At 69.1% G+C, this 24288-nt stretch overlaps 3 protein-coding genes across 4 annotated transcripts; 1 reads left to right on the forward strand and 2 right to left on the reverse strand.

The window, feature by feature from the left end:
• The first annotated feature begins 3576 nt into the window (after positions 1-3576).
• PPP1R1A (protein phosphatase 1 regulatory inhibitor subunit 1A) lies at positions 3577-10223 on the forward strand. Its single transcript, XM_030037973.2, has 7 exons — positions 3577-3726; positions 7020-7080; positions 8043-8080; positions 8181-8244; positions 8567-8758; positions 8900-8994; positions 9514-10223. Exons 1-6 carry the CDS (start codon positions 3646-3648, stop codon positions 8992-8994), a joined length of 531 nt encoding a protein of 176 aa, XP_029893833.1. The 5' UTR covers positions 3577-3645; the 3' UTR covers positions 9514-10223.
• Positions 10224-11605: 1382 nt separating this feature from the next.
• PDE1B (phosphodiesterase 1B) lies at positions 11606-24012 on the reverse strand. 2 transcript variants are annotated; one of them, XM_030037927.2, is made up of 16 exons: positions 23013-24012; positions 22403-22538; positions 15904-16017; positions 15618-15803; positions 15199-15265; positions 14800-14916; positions 14552-14692; positions 13978-14078; positions 13453-13578; positions 13266-13367; positions 13052-13172; positions 12890-12971; positions 12657-12783; positions 12371-12507; positions 12038-12151; positions 11606-11942 (listed from the first exon to the last, which is right to left on the reverse strand). In XM_030037927.2, the coding sequence occupies exons 1-15, from the start codon at positions 23356-23358 to the stop codon at positions 12054-12056; spliced, it is 2001 nt and encodes a 666-aa protein (XP_029893787.2). In that variant the 5' UTR covers positions 23359-24012; the 3' UTR covers positions 11606-11942; positions 12038-12053. The 2 variants fall into 2 exon arrangements, with proteins under 2 accessions (XP_029893787.2, XP_029893788.2); XM_030037928.2 differs by having other exon boundaries at positions 11606-11945.
• LOC121233814 lies at positions 18103-22213 on the reverse strand. Its single transcript, XM_041128795.1, has 2 exons — positions 18311-22213; positions 18103-18176 (listed from the first exon to the last, which is right to left on the reverse strand). Exon 1 carries the CDS (start codon positions 21785-21787, stop codon positions 20723-20725), a length of 1065 nt encoding a protein of 354 aa, XP_040984729.1. The 5' UTR covers positions 21788-22213; the 3' UTR covers positions 18103-18176; positions 18311-20722.
• Positions 24013-24288: the final 276 nt, after the last annotated feature.

Genomic DNA, 24288 nt, shown 5'->3' on the forward strand with positions numbered 1-24288 from the left:
CCTGCTCAGCATCGCCCCTCGTCTGGCTCCGCTCCGGGGTGGGAGCGGGAAAAAGACCTCGTTCTGCTCCCTGGTCACATCCAGCGCCCACGACCAAGCAGGGATGCCTGGGGGGGGGGGGCACAGACCCCAAGGGCCAGGGGACATTTCGTTTAATGGCCAAGGGACCCAGGATGCCACCAGGGTCTGAATATTGATATTTCTGGTGCTGATGGCATCCAAACCCCAAGCAGGAGTCGGCCCATGGACCATCCTCCATCTCGACCAGTTATTCCCCCCCCGCAAACGCCTTCGCTGGGTGCATGCAATGCTCTGAAGATGCTTTTACCTCCCCGCCGGCCCGCCCCAGCCTTTCCCCACCCCCCCCGCAGCAGCAGCCCCAGCCGTGGGGAGCCGGGATGCTTAGGCTGGATCGAAGCCGGGAAGGGTTTTCCCGTAAAAGCCCATCGAGGAGCGAAATGGCTACGGGCAGAGCACGGGCGGGCAGAGGGATGCGCAGGGATGGGGACCCCCCCTCATCGTTCACCATAGGGGTCCCTGGGGAGGAGGGGGACCCCCCACCCAGAGGAGCAAGGACCCCAAAGGCAAAGCAGCCGAAGGGGCTTTGACCCTCAGGGTGGAGGAGAGGGTTGGCCGCTGCACGGAGCATCCCTGCGGGGAGACACCCAGGACCGGGCAGGATTAAACCCTGGGAGCAGGGACAGCCCATGGGGGGGGGGGGGTCACCAAGCAGAGCCGGAGGAGCGGGGGGAGACCGGGGGGGCTGCTGGTGCGGGGATCCAGGGGTGGGCACGGTGGCACGAAGCAGCTCTTCAGCGAGTGCTTTTTATATCAATAATTAACAGCGGCTGCATCACGGCGCAGCAGGACACCAGGACACGGCCCTGGGGAGCCACCGGGATAGGGGGGTGCAGAGGGGGGTCATGGGGGGTTTGGGGGGGTCCCGCTGCCTTTTCACCCCCTGGACCAGGCCAGGGAGCACCCCGCTCCTCCAACAGCAGCAGCACCCTTGCCCAGACACTCAGCACCCTGAGGCCACACGCTGCTGCCAGCATCCCCTTTCCACGATGCCCCGGTGCCCCCCTCCATGGGGACCCCCCCCCCCAGCACCCACTCTGTGCATGGTGGGGGGCACAGCCGGGGCACCCAGGGGATCAAGCAGCCCTTGCCGCTGCCCCCCCCCCCCCCCGCCCCTCCTGCCTGACCTAGTTAGCAAATTCCTCCTGCCAGATCCCGGCAGCAGCCGCCCGGGCCTCCTGCCTGCATGAATAAGTGATGGGACACGCATTTATGGCTGTTGCGGGGGGGGGGGGGCCCTCCCCGACCCCCCCCGCATCCCCTGGGGCTCTCCCTTCCCTGCCCCAAGTCTTGGGGGCTTTGTTGGGGTTGGGGGGTTCTTAGGGGATGGGGGTGCATCACGCCTGGGGATGCAGCCCTATGCCGGAGACCTGGGGCAGGGTGGGTGGCGGCAGCCCCCCGTGTGGGTGGGGGCACCCCGCAGACCCCCACCCCGCGGACCTCCCCCACCCTGTGCCCCCCCCAGGGATGCTGCCCACCCCCACCCTGCCCTTAAATATCCTCTTTTTTAGGGCGTCCCCGCCAGCTCGCTGCCCACAGCATCCATATCCCCGGGATGCCCAAGCCCCAGCGTCCGTGTTGTCCCTCTGTCTGTCCGTCTGTCTGTCCCGGCCACCAGCACAGGGGCCGACCCACGTCCCCTCCCGGGCCATCGGGGCCAAACCACCGTCACCCCACCGCCATCCCTCCTCAGACGCAGCCGGCGGGGGGGGCCAACACCGCATCAAGCCCCCCCGCCCCGTTATCCTGCGATTAACGGCCTCATTAGGACAGACAGACGGACAAAGGGGCGCAGGGCTGGCCGGACACACAGTCCCCGAGAGCCGCTGGCCGTGTCCCCAACCCCGGGAGGCCGAGCGCGGGCGATCGATGCGAAAGCCGCCCCATGTCGAAACGGGCGCTGCCGGACTTTGCCCGCGCCCTGCCTGCACCCACCGGGGGCTGACGGAAAGTCCCGTGTGTGTCTCCCCCCCCCCCTCGGTGGGTGCCTGTCCCTGTCCTTGTCACCCACCCCGGGGAGGTGGCTCTGCCTCGTCCCTGCCAGGCTGCGACACGTGTGCGGGCACGGGGGTGCACGCGTGTGCACGCACGCGTGTCTGCACGTGTGCGTGTCCGAGTGTGCAAGAGCCTGCGCCCGCCTGTCGGCGTCTGTCCCTGTGTCCGTCTGTCCCGGTGTCCATCTGCCTGTGTCCGACTGTCCCGCTGCTCGTGTGTTTGTCCCCACGTGTCACCGAGTCCCGATGCCCATGTCCGGGTGCGTGTCCTGGTGTCTGGCAGTCCAGGTGTGTGCCCCTGTGTCCATGTCCCTGTCTGTGTGTCCGTCCCTGTGTCCGTGTGTCACCCACGGGTCTGTCCTGGTGTCCCTTTGTCCATGTGCCTCTGCGCCCCGGTGTCTGTCCCAGTGTCTGTCCTGCTGTCTCTCTGTCTGTCCCAGGGCCTGCCTGTGTGCCCGTCCTTGTTTCCCTTCTGTCCCCATGTCCTGGAGTTTATCCTTGTGTCCGTGTGTCCTGTCCCCTTGTCCCAGGGTCTGTCTGTGTGTCCATCCTTGTGTCTGTCCCTGTGTCCTGGACTCTGTCCTTGTGCCTGTGTGTCTGTCCCTTTGTCCCGGGGTTTGTCCATGTGTCTGTCCTTGTGCCCACGTGTCTGTCCCCGTGTCCTGGGATCTGTCCCTGTGTCCGTCCTTGTGTCCATGTGCCTGTTCCTGTGTCACAGGGCCCATCCGTGTGTCCATCCTTGTGTCCGTGTGTCTGTCCCTGTGTCCTGGGGTCTGTCCGTGTGTCTGTCCTTGTGTCCGCGTGTCTGTCCCTGTGCCCAGGGCCTGTCTGTGTGTTCATCCTTGTGTCTGTGTGTCTGTCCCTGTGTCCAAGGTCTGTCCGTGTGTCTGTCCCTGTGCCCTGGGTGCATCCATGTGTCTGTCCTTGTGTCTGCATGTCTGTCCCTGTGTCCAGGGTCTGTCCCTGTGTCCATCCTTGTGTCTGTGTGTCCCTGTGTCCTGGGGTCTGTCCGTGTGTCTGTCCATGTGTCTGTGTGTCTGTCCCTGTGCCCAGGGTCTGTCCATGTGTCCATCCTTGCGTCTGCATGTCTGTCCCTTTGTCCTGCGGTCTGTCTGTGTGTCCGTCCATGTGTCTGCGTGTCTGTCCCTGTGCCCAGGGTCTGTCCGTGTGTCCATCCTTGCGTTTGCGTGTCCGTCCCTGTGTCCAAGGTCTGTCCGTGTGTCTGTCCCTGTGCCCTGGGTGCACCCGTGTGTCTCTGTGTGTCCGTCCATGTGTCTGCGTGTCTGTCCCTGTGCCCAGGGTCTGTCCGCGTGTCCGTCCTTGCGTCCATGTGTCCATCCCAGTCTCCCAGCGCATGGTCCCAGTGTCCATCCCCGTGTCCCTGCGTCTCTCCCGGGGAGGTCCCACCGTCCGTCCGCGCGCGCCGCGGCGGGGACCGGGGACCGGGAGGGGACCGGGGGACCGGGGGCGGGGTCGGGGCTGGGCGGGGCCGGGGCGGGGCCGGGGCGGGGCGGCCCGGGCAGGGCCGGGAGCCGCCGGGAGCCGCCGGGAGCCGCCGGAGCCGCCGCCCGCCATGGAACCCAACAGCCCCCGCAAGATCCAGTTCACGGTGCCGCTGCTGGAGCCGCACCTCGACCCGGAGGCGGCCGAGCAGGTGAGGGGGGGACCGGGGACCGGGGACCGGGGACGACACCGGGGCTGCGCGGCTGGGGGAGAGCCGGGTGGTCCTGCCGGGGACCGGGCCGGGGCGCGGGGGGGGTGTACCGGGCGGTGTGGGAGGCTGCGGACACGGGAAGGGCACGGACCGGGGCGGGGGGGGGACGACAACCGAGCAGCCCCGGTGCGACCTCCCCGGTGTTGGGGCGGTGGGGGCACCCCTGGGTGCGGTGGGTGACACGGGGACGGCTGCGGCGTGGAAGGACGCGCCTGGCTGCTGCCAGGTGGGTGCAGCCCCCCCACACCGCCCCCGGTACCGGGGACACCCCCGGTGCCACCCCCCCCCACCGCCCCCGCGGAGGAGCCCCCGCTGCACCCCAAGCACCTCCGTGGGCTCGGGGCTGCCTGATGCCGTGGGCAGGACGGGGTGGCCGTGGGGACCGGGGTGGCCGTGGGGACCGGGGTGGCAGTGCCAGGGCCATGTGCTGGCTCAGCACGATGCCTCCTGGGCCATCCCGGGGAGGGGGGGGGGGGTGTAGGGTTACGGGCCCCCCCCGGGGCCCTCCAGCCCTTGCTCAACCCCTGTTCCCGCTGGAGGGGATCCCAGAATAGCAGCGGGGACGGGACGGCCCGGCCGGGGGACACGGCAGAAATGCCCACAGGCAGCCGGGGACACCCCCCGCCCCGGGCAGCCCGACCCCCTCTCCTTGCCCACTTCACCCCACTCTGGCTGTGCCCCCCAACCCTGGGGGCTGCAGGGGACAAGAGGGGTTTTGAAAGGACCACCCGGCCACACCACGGTCCCCATCATCACCAGGCGTGAGAAGCTCTGTGGGGGCTTGAGGATGCTGATGGTGGGGGGGGGGTCCCAGCCGTCCCCCCACCAGGCTGGGGGTCCCCGGCAGGCGGGTGGCTCCTGGCCGAGGAGCCCCTGCATGCCAGCGGCACGGAGGCGAGCGTGGGCCGCCTCCCCGGCGAGCATCTCACTGTCGCTAAATACGGCCACGCACCATCTGGGGCTGCCGCACGGCTCATTTGCAGCGCGGCCCCCCCAGGAGCGAGGGCGAGAGCCGGGGGGGGGGCTGCTGGGTGGTGGGCGTGAGACCCCCAGCACCCGCCTCGGCTGCAGTGAGGAGTACGGGTGCCCGCATCCCACCTCCCGTCATGGCCGGGTTACAGGGGGGCTTGGGCATGACCCTGCTCTGGGGAGTCCCCTGCCCATCCCTGCCTCAGTTTCCCCTCCCAGGGGAGTTCAGCCACTTCTCGGCGCCTGTCGGAGCCCCAGTTCGGGAGCACTTGGTGGTGTGGCAGGGCCCCGACAGCCAGCCTCGGGCGGTGGCAGCAGGTGACGATGCTGATGTCCCCTCCCTGCGTTTACAGCTCCCCTTTTTTGGGGTGTCCCTGCAGGGGAAGACCTGATGGGGGTTCCCCTCATCGGGGGCTCACACTGTTGGAGGGCTTGGCTGTGTCAGCCCCTTGCCAGGCTGTGGCACGGTGTCCCTGTGTCCTGCAGGGTTGTCCCCAAGCCTGTCCAGCCCCACCCTCCAAAAGGACCTCGTCCCCACGGACCTTCTGGAGTCCCCTGTGTGCCCACAGGCCCTGTGGCTCCTTGACCCCCATCTCTGCCAAGAGCATCCATCTGCCCTGGCCCTCCTGGATGCCACCCATGGGTGCCAGGCCTGGCCCAGGGCTTTGTCCTGCATCTCTGCCTGGGTGCCCAACTCCACCCTCAGCACAGTGTGTCCCCAAGGCTGGAGGGGACGATCCAGGGGTGTTTGCTCCATCACGCTTAGAGATGAGCTGGGCCCATCCCGTTTCCATCCCTGATCCCATTCTGGTCTCCAATCCCGTTCCCATCCCAGCTCCGCCCTGGGATCAGCCCCCACCCCAGGCCCGGTGGGAGCAGCCCCCCAGCGATGCTGTGCCCGCCGCAGGCTGCCAGGGCCGGGCTCCTGCCGCTCTCGGCCGTGGCGCTTCTTAATCGATGGTGGAGATTGATCTAAAAATAGCGGCAGCGGGAGAGCGCGATGCCCTGGCCAAGCTGGGAAGGGAGGGAGGGAGGGAGGGAAGGACGGAGGGAGGACCGGAGCATCCCTCCCCAGGGCGTCGGGGCGGGAGCCGCCCAGATGCCTGGGTCCCCCACCCAGTCCGGAGCGGGAAGGGGAGTGCAGCTTGGGGTGCTCAGCTCTATCTGGGTGACCTTGAGTGGGTGGCACCGTTGTCCCCCACTCCATCCCCAAGCCGGGGGGCTAGTCTGTGGGGCACAGCCCTGCCCCACACCTAGGGGAGACTTTGGAGGTGCTAGAGCAGCCCGGAGGTGGCTCTGGCTTCCCCGGGGTCCATCAGTAGGGGCTGCAGGGCCGGATCCAGCTCTGGGGGTTGCCTGACCCATCCCAGCCCCATCGCTGGGTGTCTGGGGGGGGCGGTGGTTGGACCCCAGCCCCGGAGTGGGGGGCTCGTCAGCAGGTCCCTGACGGGGAGAGGGCGATTCCGGGCAATTCCCGGCAATTCCCGGCTCCCTCTAATCTCCGTTTAAAATCCAGATCGCGGGTTTCTATGGCAACGGGGCCGACACGGAGAAGATGCTGCGGGGGGCCGGGGGTGGGCTGGGGCCGGGGGAGGTGGGGAGGGGGCTTCCTCCGCCCGCCCAGCCGCTCACCCGCCTCATTAGCATCTCATCAGCATTTCATTAGGCATTCCGCCTCATTAGGGAATCCTCGCTGGGAAATTCATTTTTTCGGAGCAACTCAGTTAGTGGGTCAGCGGGGAAAGGGGGCGAGGGAGCACCCGCAGGGCACCGTGTCACCGCTGTCACCGCTGCCACTCCTGCCACTGGACACGGCCACGCCACGGCCACCGAATCCTCCAACGGGGCCACAAAATCCCCCTGAAGGCGCTGAGCGGGGGACGTGGGGTGGGAGCAGCCCGGGATGCTCCAGGTGACCTTGGGCAAGGACACTGTGCCCGCAAAGGAAGGGCAGGGCCCCGGCAGTGTCACCACACCGATGTCCCCGAGCGCTTCCTGGGGCTGGGGTATAATTAGCTCCCGGCTGTCATTAGGGCTGGCCGGGAGATGGTGATTTAAAAGACACATGTGTCCGGCCACGGGAGCCGCTGGGCTCGGGGCCCTGGCCGGCATCCTCCATCCCCATGGGGCCACCACTGCCCCAGGGACGAGGACATCGGGGGGGGGGGGGGGTGTCTCGGTGCTGGTGGGGGTCCGGGTGGGCGCGATGGGATTCGGGGTACAGCCGCAGGTCCCGACTCTTTCCCGTCCGTCCCCCCCCCCAGATCCGGAGGCGCCGACCAACTCCTGCCAACCTGGTCCTGAGCAGCGACCAGTCGTCCCCAGGTGGGTCCTTGCGCGTGTCACCCTGTCACCCCAGGCTGCAGCCCACCCGGGGGTGCTCAGGGACCCCCATACATGATGCTCAGGGACCCCCATACATGATGCTGAGGTCCACAGCACACTGGTTGCAGCGGGACTCATCCTGCACCCTGCCACAACAGGACCCTGTGTCCCCCACCCTGGGACTGTCCCTGTGTGTCACCCAGCCCGGCTCAGCCCCTGCCCTCCCTGCTCCAGGGCTGCGTTTCCAGGATCCGGCCCCGGGTCTCGCTCAGCCCATCCATCTCTGGGAGAAGCAGCTGCCCGCGACACCGTGCCAGGGACACTGGGGACAACGGCACGGGGCCACCCCTGCTGGCACGGGGAGCAGGGGACACCAGCTGTGACATTTAAGATCTTCTCGGTCACTGGCCCGACCAGGCATGTGGCCTTTGGGGACGGGGTCTGACCCGGCTGGCAGCTGTGTCATGGCCTCCCTGCCCCCCCCCCCCCCCCCCAGCTGGGGGTGGTATTATCTGTCCCCTGCTTTGGGGACACCCCGGTGGCTGGGAGACTCTGTCCCCAAGTGCCACCTCCAAACCCCGTACCCACTCGGGGCAGCAGGCTCCGGCTGGGAATAAATCAGCTCCACGGGGTTGAGCATCATCCCGGGGAAGGGGGGGGGGGGGGTGTGTCAGGATGCTGCCGGGGGGGGGGGCTGCCAGCCTGGTGGGGACAGGGACACAGCAGGGGACGGGATGCTGGTTCCCGTGGCAACGTGGGGGGCATGGCGATGCTGGGGGGGGGGGGGAGCGGGACTGTCCCAATGGCACCCACAGCCACGCCGAGCACCCACGGGTGATGGGCCGACCCAGCGGGGCCGGGTTCACGTTGGGGGTGCAGGATGGAGCCCAGCACCCCGCTCCCGCCGCTGACCTCTGGTCCTTCTGCCCCCCCCCCCCCACCCCCCCGGCTGTCCCCCCCAGAGATTGACGAGGACCGACTGCCTAACCCCCTGCTGAAGGTAGGTGCTGCTGCCATGGTGGGGGGCTGCGGGGAAGCCCCCAGCCCCTCGGGGTGCCCCCAGGGTGCCCCCCACTCACGCACCTCCCCTTCCCTCGCAGTCGGGTCTGGCCATGTCACCCAGGCAGAGGAAGAAAGTTTCCCGCACCACCCCGACCATGAAAGGTATTTTGGGGGGGGGGGGGGGGGCGACACAGGGGGTGACGGTGTGTGTCCCCCCCCCCGGTGACGAGCGGGAGGGATGCCACCACCTTTGCGCTGGCCTTGGACCTGCTCAGCCGTGCCCAGGTCAGGAGCGTGGCTGTGCCCGTGGGCACACGGGGTCCAGCCGTGGCAAATGCCACCAGAGGGGACAGGAGGCCACCAAGCTTGCCGGGCTACATCTCCCCGGTGTCACCGGGAGCGTGGGGACGGTCACCGCGTCGTCGTCGTCCCCCCCACCGCCACCACCGCCACCACCACCCCAGCACCGCTCCCTGCCTGGCAGAGCTGCAGATGATGGTGGAGCATCACCTGTGCAAGCAGGCGCAGGGCGACGAGGAAGAGGAGGCAGCCGCCGCCGCCGCCGGCCAGGAGCGTGGCCCTGGCCGCTGCCACCACAGTGACACCGAGCACAGCCACAGTCCCGGTGGCACCTGCCCGCTGGCCACGCACGAGGGTGGCCCCGGTCCCGGCGAGCGTGAGTACCTCTCCTTCCCAGCCCCGCGAGCCTCCACGCACCCGGAATTGGGGGGTTTGGGGGTGCTGGGATGGTTTGTGGGGTGCAGCGGGGGGGGTGGGGGGGGCGCTGAGCTCACCCCCTGCCCCACGGCACCCGCAGGGACCCACGGAGACGAGCGGCAAAGCCTGGCCGAGGAGGGCACCCATATAGCACCGAAGGAGGCCAGCGGCAAGGGTGCTGCCAGCAGCCAGTAGGTACGTACTGGGGCACTGGGGGGGGTAACTGGGATGCTGTACTGGGGTACTGGGACACTCTGCTGGGGCACTGGGGAGGTACTGGGACACTGGGGGTGTACAGGGACACTGCTGGAGCACTGGGGAGGTACTGGGACACTGTACTAGGGCACTGGGGGGTACTGGGACACTGTACTGGGGCACTGGGGGGGTACTGGGACACTGGGGGTGTACAGGGACACTCTGCTGGAGCACTGGGGAGGTACTGGGACACTGTACTGGGGCACTGGTGGGGTACTGGGGGCACTGGGGGTGTACAGGGATACTCTGCTGGGACACTGCAGGGGATACTGGGCACTGGGGAAGGTACTGGGACACTATGGAGGTATCCTGGGCAGCATGCCAGGGAAGGGGACAGTGACACGGGGCGCGGGTGGCACCGGGGACGTGGCTCTGGCATTGCTGGGGATGGGGCAGGGCTGGGGGGGGTCTTCGACCGCAGGGTGCCCGTCCCCCAGCACGGCTCCCCTCTGTCCCCAGGTGCCAGCGGCGGCAGGAACGAGGCCACGGCCGGGCCGAAGGAGCCAAACGCTGCATTATTTTTTTTATCTGATCGTTTTCTAAGATTTCGACGGCTGCTTTGGGGCTTCCGGAGGATTTTTTTTTTTTTTTTTTTTTTTTTTTTTACTGCCGCGGGCAGGTCCCCCCTGGGGGGGCTCTGGGGACGCTGGCAAGCCGGGCTGCCCACCCTGTCCCCTCGCCCTTCCCAGGTCCCCAGGGCAGGTGACGCTGGGGACACCGAGCAGCACCCCTGCAGCACGGCTCATGCCGCCCCCCCCCTCACTGCCAGCCCCGGGGTGTCCCCAGGGCCCCCCCCCGGCCACCCCGCTGTCACCACCACCACCCCCCCCCAGGCTGGGGGACGTGTGGCCCCGCTGCTCCCAGGGACACGGGGCGCTCCATCCTTCCCATGCACACGCATGTGTGCATGTACACGCTGGTAAGGTGTGCACGCTTGCACACGTGTGGCGGGGGGGTGCACATGCATGCACCCGCGGGGGAAACCCGGGCGTTTGCACGCACACACGTGTGCACATATGGACACGGGGGGCGGGGGGGGCAAGCCCGCGCACTTTGCACATGTGATTTGCATGCACGCCCATGTGCGTACACACAGAGCACGCGTGCACACGCCTGGGCGGGCGCGGGGACCCCCCCCGCTTCAGCCGGTATTAAAGGGATCCCTTCTCCCCACCGCGTCCTCCTTGCCTTCGCGCCGGGGGGGGGCATGGGACCCCCCCTTTGGGTGCTGGGGGGCAGCACCCGCCTCCGGGCTTCAGCCCCCCCCCCCAGGGGTCCAATCCAGCCGTGCCACCCCCTCTGTCCCCCTCCCAGCCGTCCCCAGGCCCCGGCCACTGTCCCCCCAGGAGGGCATCCTGGCCCCCCATCACCCCCCCCAGCACTGGGGTCAAGCCAGGTCCCCCGGGCTGAGGGTGCAGGAGCCGGGCTGGTGGTGGTGTACTGTTTATTAATTGCTCGTTAGCGGCGACGCTTGGTTTCACATGCGTGTGTGGGTGGGCGCGAGGTGTAGCTCTGCCAGCGGTGACCGGGTGGGGACACGACGCGTTACCGCAGGGTAGAAAAGTACAAACACAGACGGGCCGTGCCACGGCGGCTGGGCGATGGACGCGGCGGGGCAGGGCGGCCGGAGCTGGGATGCCGGAGCAGGAGGATGCCGGAGCTGGAAGATGCTCGAGGCACGCCGGAGCCAGGGATGCCGGAGGATGCGTGAGGCACACCAGAGCCAAGATGCCGGAGGATGCTCGAGGCACACCAGAGCCAAGATGCCGGAGGATGCTCGAGGCACGCTGGAGCCAGGGATGCCAGAGGATGCTCGAAGCACGCCGGAGCTGGGATGCCGGAGGATGCGTGAGGCACACCAGAGCCGAGATGCTGGAGGATGCTCGAGGCACACCGGGAGCTGGGATGCCAGAGGATGCTCAAGGCACACTGGAGCTGGGATGCCGGAGGCACAGCAAAGCCAGAGCAAGCAGGGGAGGGATACTGGGGGGGCATGCTGGAACTGAAGGATGCTGGAGACACGCTGGAGCCAGCGATGCTGGAAGCACACCGGAGCCAGAAGCTGCTAGAGGCACCCTGGAGCTGGGGGATGCCGGAGCCAGGGGCTGGCCCAATTCTGCCCTCCTGCTGTGCCCCAGCCCCAGCTCCCACCGCTACTCCTGCCCCACACATGCTGCCCCACCACCGCCTCGCTGCCCGCCCCCCCCCAGCTCCCAGCCTTGCCCACACCGCGTAGGGCAGGACCCCGAGGGGAAACTCTGAGGTGCCGTTGCGGCCAGCGGACCTGGGGACAGGACCTACAGGGATGTGTCCCCAGCCCAGGTGACAAAAAGACACATATCCCAGGATAGGGATGCTTGGGACAGGTGGGGGGGGGGCACAGGGGGACATTAAGGGCCACCCATCACGGTGTCACCGGACAGCCCCAGCAGGCACAGAGGGGACTGCGGTGCTCTCAGGGTGACAGCGTGTCTGACATGGCTCCTCCATCCCTTGGTCCCCTGCTATCCCCAGGGCCACCATCATTGTCCCCAGCCCCCCCCCCCCCCCGCCTCCCCCAGCTCCCCAGTGGGGCAAAAAGAAGCTTTTTTAAAAAGCCGTAAGGACAAAACCCGGTGGGGGGAGGCGCCGGGCAGCCGCTGGCGTGGCAGTGAGAGGAGCGGCGTCACCGTCACCCGTGGCCCAAGGCCACGCGGCTCGGTGGCCGATTTGGCACAGGCACCCGGAGCTGGCCGGGCTGGGGGGCTGCCGGCCCCGGGGATGCTCCTGGCGCGGAGGTTGGCACTGATCCTCCTGCGGCCCCGGGCGGCTCCTTCCCTGCAAATGGTGCTGAACTCGATGGCGTCGAAGACTTTGGGCGAGACGGCGTCACTCAGCTGGACGAGGACCTGCTGTCGGGAGGGACGGTCACGGCAATGCCACCAATCGCCCCACACACACACCTTCTACAGTTTGCCCCCCCCCCCCCCCGCCCCGTGCCCACCTCGCTCCTCCCGGTGCTATTCCACGTCCCCGTTCTGCCTGTGCCGGCTGGGGGCCGCGGGCGACTGCTCCTCGCAGGGCGACAGCTCCTCGATGGACGCCTGGTTGGTGATGCCTGCGGCGGGACGTGGGGCTGGGGGGGGGTCGCTCCAACCACCCACGGGGGCTGCGACCCCCCCCCCAACTCATCTCCCCACCCGGGGGGGGGGGGGGGGTCACCCACTCTGTGCTTGGGCCACCTCCCCACCCAGGGATGCTCGGCACAGACCTGGTCCCACGTATCCCCGGGATGGTGCCCATCCCCTCCCCGATGGCCGTGGTGGCCGTCACCTACCGCTGGCCGCCCGCTCCTTCCACTTCTGCTTGTTCTCCTGGATGTACTTGGTCCAGGTGGAGCGGAACCCAGCCAGGTCGGCTTTGATATCCCCCAGCTCCAGGTGCTCGTCCAGGGACGGCTGCCGCCACTGCGAGCTGCGGGGACGGGGACGGCTGAGAGCAGGGCAGAGCCACCACTGCCACCTCCCAGGTCCCAAAATAAGCGGCTGTCCCCCACCCCCAGGCTGAACCCCACCACCTCCCCGTGGGGAAGGGGAAAACTGAGGCAGGCCGGCGCGGCTGACCTGGCCTGCTGGCCGGCCACCGGATTGCCCTTGGCTTTGGTGCCGTCCTCGGCGTTGGGCAGCACCATCTTCTCAGCCACATCGGTCAGCACGGAGAAGGTGGGCTCCACGATGAAGTCGATGAAGCCTGCGGTGGGGAAGGGACACGGAGTCAATGGGGACACCCCCCCGCCGCCCCACGGCGAGGCTGGTGGCTGGGGACAGGGTGGGGACGGGGACCCACCACCACTCACCGATCTGGGACTGGGCCACCAGCGTGGAGGTGCGGTCGCAGAGGGGCGAGAAGGGCAGCCCCAGCTCAGCCTCCTTGTCCCCCTGGCAAGGCAAGGGAGACATGTCCCCAAGGGGTGGTCCCCACGTCCCACCGCCCATCCTGGGGGACGCGGGCGCCCTACCTGCCTGAAGAACTCCTCCATCAGGGCTTTGGTCCAGCGGCTGTGCACCGACCACTGCTTGGTGGGGTGGCTGATGTCGGCCGCGTGCAGCAGCAGCGACAGCACCTTGGACTTATCGATCCTGGGGAGGGGACCCCGGTGCTGAGGTTTGTCCCCAAAACCTCTGGGACACACACACAACCCCCCCACAACCCGGGTGGGCACCTGCACTCACCTCTCCAGCTGCTGCAGGGACGTCTTCATGGACTTCACCTGCTGGAAGTGGCAGGACATGTCGGTGGCCAGGACCATCTCGATCACCAGCGCCCGCAGCTCCCTGCGCCCCAGGGAAGGGGGGAAACGCTGTCAGGGTCCCGCGTCCCAGCTGGGGACAGTCCCGGGGACAGGGACGGGGACCTTACACAAACTCGTCCTTGGTGAGGTTGACAAAGATGTTCATCTCATCGTCCTGCATCATGCGGAAGACGGCGCTGATGTGGTGGTTCTCCAGCACCGAGCGGTCGTTGTAGAGGATGGCGCAGTCCGACCTGGGGACGCAGGGGACGGTGGGACCCCGGCACGGTGGCGGACGGGCTGACCCCCGCCCCGGGGAGAGGGATGTCCCCAGGGTGCCAGCACAGCTGTATCCCAGCTGTATCAGTGGCCCTGGGCGTCCCCAGGGTGCCAGCACAGCTGTATCCTGGCCGTATCGCTGGCACCGAGTGTCCCCAAGGTGCCAGCACATCTGTATTCCAGCCATCTAGGTGACACCAGGTGTCCTGGGTGTCCCCAGGGTGCTATTCAGTCCTTTCCATGCCCCACAGCGTCCCAAGTGTCCCCACAAGAGGGTCCCCAGCCCTGCCTGTTCTGTCCATGCTATGCCATGCTACCCACGCCATGCCACCCGCGCCGTGCCGTGCCACCCGCGCCGTGCCACCCGCCCTCACTTGGTCTGGATGTGGAAGCTGTTGGTGGTGCCCGTGTGCTCGTAGTCGTGGATAGCGGCAGCGAAGATGATGGCCAGGACCTCGATCTCCGTCAGGTAGTGCTGGGGGGACGCGGGCGTCAGGGGGACGGGGACCGGCTGCTCCAGTGCCCCCCCGCGAGGGGCATGGGGCTGAACGGTTGTGGGGTCCTCCGTGTGCGTGTGTGTTTGCAGAACTGCGTGTGACTACACGCGTGCACGGCCACGCACACCTGTCCGGGACACGCGTGGGACACACCACGAGCGTGTGCATGCGCCTGTGACAAGCGTGATAGCCGTGCGGGGACGACAGGGCACACGCGTGTGCCAGGTGTTACCCCACGTGTGCCCACCCGTCCCCCCCAAGCCGGGGGTCACCCTGTCCCCTCCATCAGCCCGGTGACATTTCCATGGTGACAGCACAGTCACTAGGTGGCACCGTCTCCGTGGCAACAAGCATCGCCTGGACCAGCACCCAGCACCGGCCACTAGCCCAGGGCCCAGCCACGGCCCGGGACCCCCGTGGGACCCCCGTGGGTCCCCCCACGCCCCCGTACCAGCATGCCGGTGCGGAGAAGGAAGCAGTGGACGGTCTGGGTGACGTCGGCGGCGTGGACCTGGTTGTGATAAGGGTTCCGGTACTTCCCGTAGCCGGCCTCCAGCGCATCCAGCAGCGTCGTCAGGAAGACGGTGGGGATCTGCGGTACGGGCACACGCGCTCGCGGATGCACTCGCGCGTGCAAAGCCACCGGCACGTCCCAGGCACCCGGCCCGGGGGGTGGGGGGGGCACGGGCATGGGCGCACCTTGAAGCGGCTGTTGAGGTTGTGTCGGGTGAAGAGCTCGAAGACGATGGTCCTCAGGGAGTGATCGTCCGTCACCCGGTTCAGCGCAAAGACATCGAAGCACCACAGGTCGAGGCTCTGGGGGCAGATGGGGGCATTACCCCAGCAGCGGGGCAAGCGCAATGCCCAGTGACACCCAGTGATGCCCAGTGACACCCAGCCGTGCCAGGCAATGCCCAGCCATGCCCCACAGCGCCGGGTGCCATCTCCCCTGGGCAACCCGGGCCATATCCTGCAAAGCCAGTGATGCGGATGGGGCAGCCGTGCCCAGGCGCTGCCAGGCCAGGGCAATGTGCCAGCGGGGCAGCATCCCCGTGGGGTATTGGGGTGCCCCCCCCACCACCACCACCCCCCCGGTACCTTCAGGCAGTTCAGGACGGAGGTGGAGTAGCTGGGCCCCACGGCCGTGTACGTCCGCCGAAACATCCTGCAAGGGGGGGGTAAGTCAGGGCTGATGTGGGTGCTGGGGGACAGAGCTGGGTGCTTGGAGACCCACCTGGGTGGTCAGGGACAGACTTTGGGTGCCAGGGGACAAACCCTGGGGGGCAGGAGACAGACTTGGGTGCTCAGGGACTCAGCTGGGTGCTGGGGACAAACCTGGCTGCTGAGGACAGTCCGGGTGCTTGGGGACCCACCTGGGTGCTGGGCACAGCCCCTGGCTGCCATGGGACAGCTGGGGACCGCACTCCCACCCCCCCATCACCATCTCCATCCCAGCCATGCCCCCCCCCTCCTCAACTTCCCCATCCACCCGGGGGGGTGTGCCACCCAGCACCCACCTCTCCACGAAGATGCCAGCCTGGACGGCGTGAACGATGCTGCGAAATTTGGGTTTCTCCTCTGCCCGGCGCCCCTTGGCCCGCGCCTGCTGGGTGAAGGTGGCCGCCAACCAGTCCCGCACCTCCGAGGGCACCGCCGCGTCCGAGCCCATCTCCCGCAGCTCATCCTCTGTGTCCAGCATCTGCCTACGGGATGGCAACGGGGTGGGGGGGGGTGGCATCGGGGCGGGCATCATCCCCCCCCCGCCCCGTGTCCCCCTGTCGCCCCACGGCCCCTCGCCCGCACCTCGTCTCGTCGATGTAGACGGCCTCCAGCAGCGAGGCGGCGTATTCCAAATTCCTCTTCAGCTCCTCCACGTTCACTTCACCCGTCTCCAGCTGCTTCACCATGTAACGCAGCCTGCGGGCAGCCGGGCACCCCGTTACCGGCCCCCCCCACACCCCGGGGATGGAGGTGGCAGCGGGGGGCAGCGGCAGGGGTCCCCAGCTGCCCTGCAAGTGGATGTGCCCACGCACACGCCCTGACACGCGTGGGCGGCACCTATAGGTAGGCGTGCACGTGTGTGCACGTGTCCCGTGTCAGTGCGGGGTGGTGGGCACCCGCCCAGGGGACCCCCCAAAGCGATGGTGGCAGCAAGGGGAGGGTCGAGGTGGGAGCGCGGCCATGGCACGGCTGGGGGGGGGATGCGGGGGGCAGCCAGAGCACCCAGCACCCTGTGTCCAAAAAGTGTCCTGCACCCAGTACCCAGCATCCTGCACCCAGAGCTCAGCCTGCACCGAAAACCCTTCAGCTTGCACCCACACAGCACCCAAAGCTCATCCTGCACGCAGCAGCCGGAGCTCAGCATCCAGCACCTAGAGCTTCTCCTGCACCCAGCACCCAGAGATCAGCACCCACGGCTCATCCTGCACTCAGCATCTGGAGCTCAGCACCCAGCGCTGGGGAGGGGGCACCCCCCCCCCCCCGTGGGAACTGGGCAGGGGCAAGGGCAAGGGTGCGGGCAGGGGTGCAGGCAGGGGGTGGCAGGTTTCCCCCCACACACTGGAGAAGCCCAAAAGGCCACAGGGCTCCCCCCAGCACCCCGAGCTCGGGGGTCACCCTGTCCCCAGCCCGGAGGGTGGCTGCCCCCACCACGTCACCCACCCTGGAGCCCCGGGTGACACCGGGCACAAAGTCCTCACCAGCCCACTGGGTCAGTGGGACCACGGTGGCAGCTGGGACGTCTGTGGGGACAGGGACAAACCCAGAAAGGGGGGGGACACACACAGCCTGGGGTGGGGGGGACTCCGTGGTGGGGTGGCTTTGCACTCTGGGGACCCACAGCGGGGTCAGGGTGCTCAGCACCCCCCAGGCCCTGCCGTGCCTCAGTTTCCCTCCCCCAGAAGCCTCCCCCACGTTGAGTGCCGAGGGTCCAGGGGTCCCCGGGGACTCACCGCAGGATGGGGCCCCGCAGGTGGGCCCTGCGCAGGGTCACGGGCTCTGCCATGGGGGGGGGACGGCAGCAGCACCCACGGGTGCCCCAGCAGCATGGGGATGTGGGGACAGGAGCCCATTGTGGCCGCCGCCTTCCCCCCTGCCAACTTGCAACACCTGCATGGGACAGGGGGATGGGGGGGACACGGGGACATGGCAGCGTCCCAGCGCAGGGCCCTGGGGTGGCACGGGGACAAACCCTGGCAGAGAGAGCACCCAGATCTGCGCGCACAGCAAGCGTGCACACGTATGTGCACGCACACGTACATGCCTGAATGCACACGTACAACGTGTGTGCACACAGGCATGCACACACGCGCTTGCCCAACAATGCACACACACGCACACATATGGTGCACACAAGCACACATATGCACACTTGGCACAGCCACACGCGCACCGCATGTGCCCACACCTGCAAATACCCACCCACAGTACGCACACACGCGCGCGCACACACGCGTGCACACCAGCACACGGGTGCACAGCTTTCCCCCAATGCGGACGCGTGCACGCAGCACACACGTGCACACGGGGGTACGCTCCTTTCCCCAGTTCCCCCCCCCCTGCCCCGGGGCAAGCCCTCCCCGTCTGACACACGCCTGAACACGCATGTGCCTGCAGCCGGCCGGCCCCCGGCCATCTGTCTGTGTGTCCGTGTGTCTGTCGTGGCGCGGGGGGAGCGGAGGCGGTGGCGGGGAGGGGAGGGGGAATCCCATCTGGCTGCCCGGGAAAGCGTCGCCCCCGCAGCCATGTCTCCCGCTGCAGCCGCCTTGCTCGCACACCGGCTGGCACGGCTGGCACGGCCCCCCAGGGCTCTGCCAGCTCCCTCCCAGGCTGGGACGAGGGATGGTGGGGGGGGGGGGGGGGACAGGGCAGCGGCTGGCCCCTGGTGGGACGCTGGTCCCTGTCCCGGTCCGGCTGAGCCCTCCAGCCACCCTATCCCCTCGCAGAGGCCTCGCTGTCACTGCTACCCAGCACCCAACAGGTCCCCACTGGTATCTACTGGGTCCCCATCACTGCCCACCTGGCACCCAGCAGGTCCCCATCACTGCCACCAGCACCCAACAGGTCCCCACTGGTATCTACTGGGTCCCCATCACTGCCCACCTGGCACCCAGCAGGTCCCCATCACTGCCACCAGCACCCAACAGGTCCCCATCGATACCCGCTGGTCCCCATCGCTGCCACACAGCACCCACTGGGTCTCCATCAGGACCCACTGGTCCCCATTGCTGCCCACCTGGCACCCAACAGGTCCCCACTGGTATCTACTGGGTCCCCATCACTGCCCACCTGGCACCCAGCAGGTCCCCACTGGTATCTACTGGGTCCCCATCACTGCCCACCTGGCCCCCACTGAGTCCCCACCACCCGGGTGCACAGTCCCCAAGGCTGGTGGCATCTGTCCCCGCTGCCAGCAGTTTCCCGTGACGCTGCCAGCCCAGCCCGCAGCTCGGGGGGCGCCTCGGGGTGACCCAGAAACCCGGCCGTGGGGAGGGGGACAGCATGCGGTGACAGTCCCACGGGACGGGGACACGTGGCCGCGGGGCAGAGGCCAGCCCCCCGCCTGCGCCGACCCCCGCGGCGGGACGTGGCATCCCCGGCACCGTCACCCCGTGTCCCCGCGGTGGGGACGTCACCCCAGTCACAGCCCCGAGTGAAAACCTCGGGGGGGAGCAACACGACGGTGGCTTCCAGACGGCTGCTCCGGCAGCCCTGTGCCTCGTTAGGGCTAACGAGATCTGGCAGCGGGCGTGAGGGACCTGCCAGGCGAGACCCCACAGACCTGTACACGCTCGTGCAAGGCTGTGCGAGGTCACACACGCTCGTGCAAGGCTGCGCGAGGTCACACGCGCTCGTCCAACACCGCACGTGGCCGTGCACATCCCGGCCAGCCAGCCCCCAGCCACGCTGTCCCCACCAGCCCGGTCCCTTGGGGAAACTGAGGCACGGCGCGAGCAGGGGCTGAGGCGCAGGGGGATGGGGGTCACGGGAATGGTCCCAACCGGGGCCACGGGGTCCCCACCACGCTGGCTCCTCGGGGACGAGCCCCAAAACCCGCAGGTCACCAGCCGAGAACAGACGCCGTGTCCCCTGTCCCCCAGCGTTGGGGACAGCCACCCGCGGCTCCAAATCCCACAGGAAGGACGTGACCGGCAGTGACACAGGAGATGCCGGCGCTCGTCCCCGACACGGGGGACAGTCCCCAGGAGGGGACAGTGCCGTGACTCCGGCCGGCCCGGGAGGAACCGGCACCAGCGCTGGGACCGCAGGGGCCAGCGGGGCCGTGGGACCGCGTGGGGACAGCGTTCCTGGTCACGGGGGGGACAAGGGGACCCCGCCACCGCTCCGGTGGGAGGACGAAGCCGCCAGGTCCCCACGGCTGGGTGACACGGGGTGCTGGCAGCGGGGAGGGTGAGGAGAGCTGGCAAGCGCTGGCATCCGCCTCGGCTCCCGCGGGATTTCCTGCGGGCTGATGATTCCAATTTGTTTTAATTAGCGGCCGCCGCCCCGCGCCAGGGGACCCGCACCGCAGCAGGGCTCACGCCCCAAAAGCGTCCCCAGGTCCCCCACAGGGTCCCCCTCTGTGTCCCACGGCCCCCGCACTCCTCCCCACCCCTCTCAGCACCTAACGACCTCCCAAGCCTCGTTAGCATCGCCCCGGCCTGGCTGCACAGCGCGCAGCGACCCGTGCACACGCGTGTGCGCGTGGGCAGGCGTTGGAGACCCCCCGTGAGCTGGCACACGTGTGCGGGCAAGCGAGCAAATAGAGGCACAAGCCCACCCGCCTGTGCACGTCTGCACGCGTGTGCAGGTCCGCACGCGTGCGCAAGCGCACGCGTGAGCGCGGCCGTAAACCAGAGGGCAGGCGAGCGAGCGCGGATCCGTGCAAGCGTGCAAGGGCACACGCGCGCGGCCGGTGCGCACCCCCACGCCTCGCCCCGGCGTGACGATCAGACCCAGCTCGGCGGGTGGGGGCCATCGCGTCCCCTGGCCAAGGTGACGACGGTGACAGCTGCCAGCGAGCGAGGGGGGCCGGGGGGCGGCCAGACGTCACGTTCAAAGCCAGCGCGAAGCTCCCGAGCCTGGCGGGCTGCGGGGGAATGTGACCTTGGGAAAGGTGGCTGTCACCTTCCCGCACCCCGCCACCCGTCCCTGGCGACACCCGTCCTCAGGGACACCTATCCCTGGGGTCACTCACCCTCTGGGGACCCCTGCGTCACTCGCCCATCACGGACGGTGCTGGGACCCCCGAGCGGAGCCCGGGGACGAGGGACGGCCACCAGCCGGCAGCGGGAGCAGGGGTCTCGCTGCGTCACACTGCCGGGCGGGTGATGCCCGCGCCCACGGTCCCCACGGGCTGCCTGTCACCACCCACGGCCCCCCACTGCTGCCAGCCCCCCCGTGCCCCCCCCCCCCACCACCGCCACCGCCGTGTCCCAGGCCTGCTGCAGGGATGACGGTGCCTGCAGAGCCGCTGGCACCCCGCGGTCCCCAGGAGTGGTACCAGTGCCCCCAGGGCCACCCCGTGCCCAAGCAGGGCTGCAGGGTCAGCCTCAGGGTTCAGTCAGCACTGGGGACCCCCCCGGGACTGACACTGCAACCCCACGAGCACCCATGGGTGCTGTTACCCCTCCAGTTCCCTCCCCCGGGGGTCCCCATCCCAGCTGATCCCCACCCTGGGGACCTCCCATCGGTCCCCAACACTCCGGGGGGTCCGGGATCCTGCACCCTGGGGACACCCCACTGCTCCCCCCACCCCAGTCACCCTGGCTGGGAGCTGGGGACCGTCCCCAAGCTGGGGTCCCCACTGCCCCCTCGGTGCTGGCAGCGGGTGGGGGGACCCGGCGGGGGGGCACAGGCACAGTGCAGGCAGGGACCCCCCAGCCCCTCGCACGCCTCCGCAGCGGGGGCGGCCGCCGGCAATTTCAGGGAGGGGGAGACAGGCGAGGGGAGCGGGAGCGCGGCGCAGCCCACGCGCTCGCACACCTGCGCGTGCACACGCTCCCCAGTGCACGCTCAGGTGCGCTCCGGCACACGGGCGTGCACTCGCGCTCCCGTGCACGCTCGCCCGCTCCCGCGTGCGCACACGCGCACGCGCCCCTGCTCCCACCCGCACGCACCTTTGCACGCGCGTGTGCACGCTCCCACCGAGCGCTTGCACGCCCACACCAATGCGCGCAGCCTGTTGCACGCTCAGGCTTGCGCGCGCACCCTGAGAACTCTGGCACCAACATTTCACGCCCCGGCTGAGTCCCGCCGCGGCCTTGGGCTCGTGTGAAACACGCTCAGCAGCTCGGCTTGCCAGCGAGCGTGCAACACGGGCACCCGGCCCCCGTCCTTGTCCCCGTGCCCCCCCCCCCGCACACTGGCACCGTGCACACCCCTGCCAGCGTGCACCCGTGCACAAGCGCGCCTTCGCCGGCCGCCACGTGCGGGTCGGCCTCGCGCACGTGTGCGCGCGCGGCCGTGCACGCCCCTTGCACGCCCACGCCTGCGCCCACCGCACGAGGACCCGCGCGAGCGCACGTGCCGCAGGTTCGCGAGGGGGCACGCGCGCACGTGAGCCCACGCGTGAGCACAACTGCACGCGGGCGAGGGGGTGGCACCTCTGGGGCCACCGAGAGCTCCCCGGCGAGGCGGGGGGGGCTACAGGGTGGCACCCTGAGGTGTCAGAGGGTGTCACCCCCATCCCGGGGCCGGCTGGCACCCCGGCACCCGCTTTGCTGCCCCAGATTTGGGGGCACCCCAGCCTTCTGCCCACCCCACGGTGCCACCCGGGGCGAGGGGTGTTGGGGGCTGCATCGGGGGGCCCCCGCCCAGCACCCCCAGAGGCGCCTCATCAGACCCACCCAGGCCTTGTGGGTGCCCCCAGCCTGAGGGGGTCCCGGTGCCCCCACCCCACAGGGTTGCAATGGGTGCAAGGGGGTCACGAGGGTGACTGGAGGGTCCTACATGGCGGGGGGGGGCAGCGCATGAATGGGATGCGGGGCACTCGGGGCGGTCCCAGGGGCAAAGGGCTCCTGGGTGCAGCTGAAGGTCCCAGGAGGTCCCGCCTGGAGTGGGGGGGACGCAGGGTGGGGGGCACCGGGGGGCTCTTAGAGGAGGTGTCAGGGTGTTTGGTGGGGCAGTGCTGCTCAGGTGGGCTCGGGGGTCCTGGTTTGCGGGTTCCCGGTTTGGGGGTTCCCAATTTGGGGGTTCCCAGTTTGGGGGTTCCAGTTTGGGGCTGAGGGGTCCCAGTTTGTTGGTGGGGGGGTCCCGTTTTTTGGTTTTTTTTTTTTTGGGGGGGGGGGGGGGTGTCACTCACAGCGCCCGGAGCTTGACCCAGATCTTCTTGCTGGGGACCGACTTGATCTCCAACGGGGACGGGCAGCCGCCGGCCGGGTCCAGCGCCTCACGTTCGGGCTCCAGCCCCGGGAGGCTCCGCGGCGGCTCCATGGCCCCTGCGGCGGCGGGGACGTACCGTCAGTCCCTCGGCCGGTCCCGGGGCCCGGCTGGCCGCGGCCGAGAAGCCGCCGGTCTCACCCCGCAGCCCCGGCAGCGGCCTCTCTCCCCGCCCGGTACCCGGCGGCTGCGCAGGCAGCACCGGCCCGGGCGGCGGAGCTAAGATGGCATCCCGGGTACCGGGGGTGGGAGCAGCGGGATGGGGAGCACGGCGGGTGGGGAGAACCGGGGATGGGGGGGGACCGGGGATGGGGAGAACCGGGGATGGGGAAGCAGCGGGGATGGGGAGAACGGGGGATGGGGAGAACCGGGGATGGGGAGAACCGGGGATGGGGAAGCTAGCACCGGGGATGAGGAGAAGGGATAAGGGGAGAACCGGGATGGGGAGAAGCGGTAAGGGAAGCACCGGGGATGGGGAGAACCGGCGTAGCGGCGCGGTGGGAGGGGGGACCGGGGATGCTGCGCGCTCCTACCCGGGGATGCTCGGCCGGGAAGCGCCGGTTCTACCGTGCTCCGGTGCTGCCTGTACCGCCGGTGCAGTCGGTACCGCCGTACCCCGGTCCTCCCGCTGCTGCCGGTTCTGCCTCCGCCGACCGGGGCTCGCCGCAACTTTCCCCGAGCAGGCACCGGCGGGAGGGCGGGGAGGGGCGGGGGGGAGCCGGGGGCGGGGGCCGGGAACCGGGGCCGCCCAGCCCCGCCGCCCCGCTCAGCCCCGGCACTGGCGGGGGCGGGTGCCCCGGGACCCCCACGGGGCGATGTTGGGGAGGGGGAGATGGCCCGGGACCCCCCCACGGGGAGGGAGGTGTCCAGGACCCCCATAAGGGCTGTGGGAGAGGAAGGTCCCCCAGGACCCCTATGGGGCTACAGGGGTGGTACCCCAGGACCCCTATGGGGGGGTCCCCCAGGACCCCTATGGGTCTATAGGGGTGGTACCCCAGGACCCCTATGGGGGGGTCCCCCAGGACCTCAGGTGCCCCAGGATCCCTGTGGAGTTATGGGGGGGCAGATGCCCCGGGACCCCCATGGGGTTCTGGGGGTCTCTCACTGGGTTTGGCAGCCCGGGAAGGAGTCAGAACCCCTGGCTCGGTGCCCCCCACGCAGGGGCCGTGGCCTCCTCCCTCATGCCACACAGGGGGTCTGCTCCGAGCAGCAGGCTGGGGCAGGGGGGACCGTGACCCCCACCTCCCCCAGGCCCCCTGCTCCCTGCCGAGACCTGCCCCGTTCGTCACACGTCACCGCGGCCGGTGACACGCACACCAGGGACCATCCCCTCCCACCGGCCACGGGGCAGCGGCAGCCCCCCGACTTATTGTAGGACCTACCCAAACCTGGGGGGCTGCTGGGCCTCTTGCCTATTAGGGCATCACCCCCCTGGGCTGGGGGGTGTGGGGGGGTTTGGGAGCAGCCTGAGCTCGAGGGGACCCCATCCCTGCCCCAAGGCCCCCCTGCATCCCCTGCCCCACACACAGCTTGTCCCCCACCCTGTGCCCCCCCCCCCATGCCATCTGTGTCCCACTGGGAAACCTCGGGGTGCAGGGACCGGTGCTGAGGGCTCAGGGGGCTCTGGGCACACACGGTGGGGGGGGATATCGGGGTGCCAGAGCCCCGGGTGGGTCCCAGCGAGCTGGGGGGGGCACAGCAGCACCCGCGCTGCCTCCCGCGGCACGCGCCGAGCTGCAGCCCCCGGGGAATATTAATAAGCCCTTATGTAATGCCGTAGGTGTGTGCAGCACCCACCACCACGGCACC

Source organism: Aquila chrysaetos, chromosome 15 (genome assembly GCF_900496995.4).
Source record: "Aquila chrysaetos chrysaetos chromosome 15, bAquChr1.4, whole genome shotgun sequence".
Classification (NCBI taxonomy): Eukaryota; Metazoa; Chordata; class Aves; order Accipitriformes; family Accipitridae; genus Aquila; species Aquila chrysaetos.

Coding starts and splice junctions, on each gene's coding strand:
- PPP1R1A (XM_030037973.2), top strand. CDS start 3,646: ATGGAACCCAACAGCCCCCGCAAGATCCAGTTCACGGTGCCGCTGCTG. Junction 3,727..7,019: donor ACCCGGAGGCGGCCGAGCAG/GTGAGGGGGGGA, acceptor CCCCCCCCCCAG/ATCCGGAGGCGCCGACCAAC. Junction 8,759..8,899: donor TGGCCCCGGTCCCGGCGAGC/GTGAGTACCTCT, acceptor CGGCACCCGCAG/GGACCCACGGAGACGAGCGG.
- LOC121233814 (XM_041128795.1), bottom strand. CDS start 21,787: ATGGGGGTGACACCCTCTGACACCTCAGGGTGCCACCCTGTAGCCCCC.
- PDE1B (XM_030037927.2), bottom strand. CDS start 23,358: ATGGGGGTCCTGGACACCTCCCTCCCCGTGGGGGGGTCCCGGGCCATC. Junction 14,917..15,198: donor CCGTCCTGAACTGCCTGAAG/GTACCGGGGGGG, acceptor ATCTGCCCCCAG/AGCCTCGACCTGTGGTGCTT. Junction 12,508..12,656: donor GTGGCCGGCCAGCAGGCCAG/GTCAGCCGCGCC, acceptor CCGTCCCCGCAG/CTCGCAGTGGCGGCAGCCGT.